This window comes from Coloeus monedula, assembly GCF_965178545.1.
Source record: "Coloeus monedula genome assembly, chromosome: 13".
NCBI classification, from domain to species: domain Eukaryota; kingdom Metazoa; phylum Chordata; class Aves; order Passeriformes; family Corvidae; genus Coloeus; species Coloeus monedula.
The window spans coordinates 861,469-868,768 of record NC_138793.1 but is presented as its reverse complement, the minus strand read 5'-3'; the positions used below and the strand labels follow the sequence as shown (position 1 = coordinate 868,768).

The following is a 7,300-nucleotide window of genomic DNA, read 5'->3' as shown; positions in this document are numbered from 1 at the left end:
AGCAGTCTGTATAATTACTTTGGACTTACAGCTGATCCTACAACGTATGAAAGACTTTGACTCAAATATGTACAAAATCTATCTGTTTTTCTTTGCCTAGCCCAAGGGCACGCTAGCCAAGAAAACAAAAGAAGCCCGGAGGTCTGGCTGCATCTTCTGATTCAGGTGGCTCCACACACAAAAAGGTAGAGAGTGAGCTCCTCACCCGAGAGAGCTACTCCTGGGCTAGTTGTCAGGTGTGCAGGCAGAGGCAAAGAAGGAGAGAGGGGACTCATCATACAGGTTCCATGTGAAGGCATATTCCTGTGAAAGGACTAGGGACGAAGAGCCACAAATGATAGAGGGACCAGGGATTTTATACTGAGGGATAGAAAGGGGGTGATAATGGTCACAGCCAATGGGATGGGGCAAAAGAGGCGGGGTTGACAGTGAGGGAGCCAATGGGGATAACACATAGGAGGGATTAGAGGAAGTAACCAATGGGATGTTGACGAGTACAGAACTTTCTAGAACTATGTCCTGGGTTGCAGTGTATTCCATTACCATCCCCATGAGCTGTTGAAATCAGGAGGGGCAGTGTTTCCTTGCCTCCTTCCCCCCAGACTATCTTTCTGTTAATGGCCCATCATTGTCCTGCCGCATGACTCAGAGATAACTCCCTCCGGACTATCTTCTGTTAATGAGCCTAATCAACACTTGGCCTCATGACTCATTACCCCATTGTGAGATGCTCCACCCAGAGGGAGGAACCAAGCATCCCATCGTGGATATAATCTGAGACTGAACACCAGAGACAACCTTTCCACTGGATTTCCAGAGGACAGGAGTTACACAGCCACCACTGGACCTTCTGAGGAAGAGCAGCCCCTTTACTACAGGATCACCGCTTCAGAGGACTGCAGCCACCATTCTACCAGACTGCTACCACCACCCTGCCTAACAGGGACTCAGGTTGTATCTTGACTCTGTCAGTTTGAACCAGTGTTTTCTTTTAGTTTTTTCCTTTTCTTTAATTTCCCCATTAAATTGTTATTCTGACTTGGTGCCTCCCACTGGTTTGTTTTCAAACTAGTACAAACAAAATATATATTTAACTAAGGGAAATGAATATTTACAACTTCATACATAAAACAGGGAGGGGAAAACAAGAACCAATCGACATAGAACATGTAAATAACTGCACCAAGAGGTGATGGGATCTCACCCTAACCACGGAGACAGGCTTCAAACATTGGTACCTGACCACCAAAGCATGCAGTCTGGAATTTTCCTCTGGGGTCAGAGTGGCTGCAGCCACTTGCACTACCACACTAGCCAGTACTCCCCTATTCAAGTGAAGAAGGTTACAGAGTACTTCACCCAGCAATGTTCTATCGTCTAAAATTTTGGAGGAATAATCAGCAGAAAACCAAATCAAGCCGAACTTATAAAAATTTTTGTTTTGATAAACCAGCATTTCCCATTATTTCTCTTTTTGTGGTTGCACGCGTGATACAGAAACTTTCTAGATATTTAGAAAATCTGTTGAAACTTGTATTGAAATCATATGTCAGGTAAGGATTTACTAGGGAGAGTGACCTTTGTCACTGAGCATCAGACCTGGTTCCCCACTTCATGCCATGGTATTGGCAGCTCAACACTTCTTACTGTGGTGCCATGTTCTCAGCGCAGCTCTGTGGTCCTTCCTGGCAGTCCCGGATGATTTGGTCTCTCAACAACTGCGTTTTTCCAAAGCAGGAGAGAAGTTCAGACACTGCAGCAGTCAGAGAGTATTTAGCTCCAGTATTTCACATCACTCTAGGCTAGAGGGCAGAAAGAGAGGTGATGCTCCCCAAGCAATTGCTGTGACTACAGCTGCAGCATCCTTCCTTTTCCCCTAGTTCATATTTGGGCTGCATCTGCCCTTGCTAACTTTGGATTTTATCTATTGTACTCTAAAACCAGGAGCAAATGCCTTGACCTGTATTCACAACAGTTGTGTAATTTTCATGTAATAAAAGGAAGTTTATTAACCTAACATTATTTCTTTTCAGCTGAGATAATAGAAGCAATCAGCACTGATGATGCTGAACTCTAAGATCCTGGACAGCAGTATGAAGAGTTAAAATACAGAGGGCTAGTGCAGAATCCCATCACATGTTGCAGTCTTGCATCTCTTGTACATCCAAACTGCTACAGTGGGAATTTTGAAGCTGCCTGAATTGCAAAATGAGGTCTTCAGCAGGAGAGAGGATGTTCTTGATCATGGAGAGAGTCCTGCTGGGAGATCAGTGACAGTAATGGTCAGTCAAACCTTGGTGTAGAGGGAAATGTTCTAAACGAAGCCTCTCAGATATTAAGGTTTATCCCTCTCCGTTGCAGAGTCAATTGCAGCATGGAGAGAATCAGAATTGACTGTGTGTGCAATAAAGCTGGGCTTGCTCCCAGTCTGGCAGCCAGTGTCATTCCTGTGGCTGGCATTTCAAGTATAGCCACCTTGCAAACGAGTTTAAGTTGTGCACAGTGTAGGAGTTTCATTCTTTCAAATCCTGAGACAGAAGAACAGGATATTTCAGGTAATAACATTTTTTCCCCCCTAATGAATGTAGTCTTATTTCCTGCTGAGATTTAATACACTTCATGTAACTTCTAAATGTAGTGATTGTTTTTGGAAGGCAGGTAAAATGACCAACAAGGAAATTAAACAGGATAGAGACCCAGAAAACCCATTTTAGAGAGCTGCTACTTCAATGCAGGAGACCTCTACAGAGGGCAAATGCAGGGGTAGGCAAAGGGGAGCAGGAAAGGATGAATGCCCAAAGCCACTAATGACAGTATTTAGATGAGTGCCTTGAAGGCTTTAGTCTTTTCTATCTAGTCCTGAGAGGAGAAGGAAAAGCAAAGTGAGCTTTCCTGCCTCCTCCCAGTGGTTCTGCTGGAGCCTAAGCAGAAGGGAGCCTCTCTAGGGGACTGAAAGCAGTAAAGTATTTCACTACAGTTCATAGTAATATTTTTTTTCAGTCTGCAAAAAACTGAAGGAAGTTTCTTGAAATTCAACAACTTACCAGTTATTTCTAAAATGGGGCTTTATCCATGAATCTGGACCCCAAGATTGTTACTTGTCAAATGTGCAGTTCATGAAAGAAACTTTTCATTATGTATTTTGTACTAAAGGTCTCTGACTCTAGGACCTAAAAACATAAAGAGCTAGAGAATGACTGCTTTTCTAGTTTTATCAATTTACATGCTCTTATTCAGACTTCCTGAAATCAATCTTTGCCTGTGACTGCCCTGCAGCTCTCACACACCACTCCAGAGCCAGCTGTGCACGAGTAGCTGCAGTTTTCTCGCAACTTCTAGAGGACAATATGACCAAATGAGAAAAAGGGGTATAATTGTGCATGTGTCTTAGGAAAAGTGCACTGATTTTCCATAACACACCACATGAACTTTAAGATCCATGTATTTTATGATCATACTCTGCCTTCTCACTGCCCTGCATTCCTCTTTCCCGAGCGTTTGTGGTGGAAACAGACCCTCCATGTGCAATAGCCAAATATTTCAGATATCACAGTACTTTATTTTGAGATCAGTGCCAGACCAACAGAGCAGTGGCATTACTGAGCAGCCCCAGAGCAAGGACTCACACTTCCTTTCCAGGGAGGGAGGGTTACCTGCTGGAGGTTACCTAAGAGAGCTGCACTTATCGCTGTTTTATTGCTGCACACAGCAGCGGACCCTGTACTCACGTCACCGAGCAGAGCTCCAATCTCTCATTCCTTACCTGGTGTTTCATGCTCCTGGTTATTTGCTTTTGCAACTGCATTCAGTTACTTGACGTATGAACCCTGGACTATGATAGTTTCTTCAAGTATCTTGTAATTTTGAAGCAAGAACAAGTAATTTTGAGGCAAGAACAAGTAATTTCGAGTTCTGATGAAATCCGTGTGAATAGGAAAAAACCAGCAGAGTGGGGCGAGCCCAAGGACTGGCGATGGCTCCAGCACACCATGCCCCAAGGCTACTCTTAAAACACCTTCTCCACTCCAAAATGCAGGTTGTAAACATCTCTTCCAGGGATTACAGCAGAACTGCACATTAAGGGGATTTTTGAGCAACCGTTTATTTAGGAGAGGTCAGTGGTAGGGCAGCAATCGCTGTGAAAGGTTGTATTTACATTATGTTATATTGGCTTCGAGGGCTGGAGTTGCTTCGTAGAAGCCAGCACACAAGGAGAGGGCCGAGGCAGCCACAGAGGGTCCCACAGGCCCGCACCACTCGGGTCAGGCTGTCCCGGCGGTAGCTCGGCGTGCGGCGGGGCGGGGCGGCCGTGAGGGCGGGGCGGGGCGGGGCGGGGCGGCCGTGAGGGCGGGGCGGGGCGGGGCGGGGCGGCCGTGAGAGCGGGGCGGAGCGGGGTGGCCGTGAGAGCCGGGCGGGGTGGCCGTGGGGGCAGCGCGGGGCGGGGCGGGGCGGGGAGGGGAGGCCGTGAGGGCAGCGCGGCGGGGCTGCTCCCGCCCCGCGCCGAGGCGCCGCCGCCACGTGACCGCGCAGGGCCGGCGGGGGAACATGGCTGCGGCGGCGGGGTGAGTGCGCACCGGACCCGGCACCTCCGGCACGCCGCTCCCTGCGAGGGGCACGGCGCGGCCGGCGGGGACTCGCGGGGGACCCGCTGGGCCGGGGGTCGGGCAGGCAGGGCATAAGGCTGGCGCCGGGCTGCGTGCGCTGGAGCCGGGGTTCCCCGAAAAGATTTCGGGTTTTGCGCGGGGCGGTGAGAGAGCTGTGAGGGGTGCCACGGGCGGATCGGCTCGCAGTGCCTCGTCCCCAGCCGTGGGTTATCCTTTAAGTTGTCTTAGGTTTGGAAGTGATGCTTAAAGGTTGCTTGGATTACGTAGCACAAGGGTTCTCCCACATTTTATAGCAAAAGTCAGCCATTTCTTCCCGTGCTGTAAGAAGGTGCCATTACAAGTGTATCAAAACGAAGGGGGCAGTTTCCACAGTTAACAAGCACGGGTCAGGCTGGGGCTGGGCTGTGACCCGGGTCTGTGCGGGTCCCGTCGGGGCCTGGTGTCCCCCGCGCTGTGCGGGCGCTCCCTGGGCCGGCGAGGTAGGAGGGACATGGAGCGGCGCCGGGACTTCAAGCTGTCAACTTTACAAGGGGCACTAAGCTGGCCGTGAAGAAAATACCCGCTTTATATCTTGAACAGCGGTAGTTGCTTTTACTGTCTGGTTGTATCGCCTATTTCCTTGTGCTGCTGTTACAGCATGGGCCTCTTGCGCTTCACATATGGGATGTGGAAACAGCACTGGAAGTTGTTTAGGCTTCACGCTGATGTTGATGAATGTGTTGCTCAAAACAAACAAATAAATAAGGCCCAGTCAGTAAACAAGTGATAATTTACTGAAAAGTAGTTTCAGTGGTTTCTCATGTTCATTGAAATCTGGATCCTCTCTGTGGCATCTCAGTAGAACAGAAATGGCAGACCCATGAATTTTCTGCTCAAAAAACCCAGACGTACAAAAGGTTAACTGAAAAATGGTAGGAAAACCAGAAATAAAACAGGATTTTTGATTACCAGTGTGTTCTGGTGGTTGCTTTACAACACATCCAAAATGTTAGATGGATCATATGGCGCCAAAATGTAAGCTCTCTGAAAATACAAAACTTCTGAAATAAATATTGAAAATCAGCAGCTCCAGGCAAAAGAAAAATATCCTTTAAACAAACAGATGTAGTTTAATGTTCCTAGCTATATTTCACTTGCAGTATAATAAAATAAAAGAGCTCGTCTGTGAGCTTGGGCCTAAGTGATCATAAAAATTGTATGTGACAGCCAGCAGGAAACTGTCAGCTACTGTGGGGGGCCTTTACCAGACTGAGCAGTGGTTGAATGCTGGTACCAGACTGGAGAAAAAAATGAAGCTGAGCTTCTCTTGTCCTGTTTTGTTCTTGCAAGTGTCCACTTTGACACTGGCTAAGGTTTATTTGCAGAAGCTTGCATAACTTCAAAGAGGCATGCACTACAAAGCAATGCTTGTACCAAATACACTTCTTTATCAAATGTGTAACTTTACATGAAAGTTTTGGGTTGAGTTTGTGGCTGGAGATGGAGAGTTCTTGTGCTAACAGAAGAAACCAACCTTAAAAGACTGGCCAATGTGTTGTATTAATTCAATCCTGATAATTCTGCTGAAGCAAGTCAAGAGGAGGCCACAAAGTTGATCAGAGGACTGAAGTGCCTCTCCTGAGAAGACAAGCTGAGAAAATTTGGGCTGTTTAGCCTGGAGAAGGGAAGGTTGTGTGTATACTCAAAGCACCTTTCTGTATCTGAAGGGACTACAGGGAAGCTGGAGAGGGACTGTTCATCAGGAACTGCAGTGATAGGGCAAGGAGTAATGGGTAGAAACTGAAAGAGGGGAAATTTAGGCCAGATATTAGGAAGATATTCTTAACTGTAAGAGTGGTAAGATACTGAAACAGGTTGCCCAGGGAGGCTGTGGATGCCCCAGCTCTGGCAGTGTTCAAAGCCAGGCTGTGCAAGGCCTTGGGCAGCCTGGTCTAGTGGGAGGTGTCCTTGCCCATGACAGGGGCTTGGGATGAGATGATCTTTAAGGTCTGTTCCAACCCATTTTATGATTCTGTGATTTGTGTGTCTTGTGGGATATAACTGAGTGATTAGAGATCATGGACCAAAATGAAAAGCTTGTAGTTTCTTCTCTAGAGAGAATTTTGTGGCAGTTTTGTTCCAAGGCAAATAACATAGTTTTATACTGCTTACACTGTAATTGCATGTGTATTTGTAGGGTTTACACATTTGTGAGGCAGTTAAATACGTGTACCCATTCAATTTATGACAAGCTGTTGAACAGCCAGTCCTGTGTGTGATATTTTTCTCTTGTGATCTTGAGTATTATGAGAGTTCTCTTTCCCAATTTTTATTTGCCATGGAAAGCCAGGTGTACAGCCGTACGCCTTTTTGTAAGGCTTAAATTCAGTATTGCCTCTGAAAAGAGCTCTCTGTGTTAGCTGTGGAAAGCTCATGCATGGTTCATGTGTGCCAAGTGACCGGACCTCTGCAGGCAAAGCAGCACCTGTGGGTGTTCTGCCATGTTGTCAGTCCATCCATGGAGGTGCCATCTGGGTGGTTGCAGGAGGAAAAAAGAGAACAAGAGCTGTGGAGGAAGCAAGCTCCTCTAAGTTGAATATTCTCTCTAAAACCTAGCTGGTTTTCTCTGCAGAATTCTGGTTGGGAAGGTAGGTGTATTGCCTGGCAAGCTCCTGCTGTCTGAGGTATGATTTAACATGGGTGCTCAGCAGAGAACC

General features: G+C 47.1%; 1 protein-coding gene across 1 annotated transcript in view; it reads left to right on the top strand.

The window, feature by feature from the left end:
* The first annotated feature begins 4,469 nt into the window (after window positions 1–4,469).
* The window catches only part of PEPD (peptidase D), a 146,990-nt gene continuing 144,159 nt past the window's right edge, over window positions 4,470–7,300 (top strand). The window contains exon 1 of the mRNA XM_082290292.1: window positions 4,470–4,562. Within this exon, the coding sequence (XP_082146418.1) occupies window positions 4,546–4,562 (17 nt within the window). The 5' untranslated portion in view covers window positions 4,470–4,545. The remainder of the gene's footprint in view (window positions 4,563–7,300) is intronic.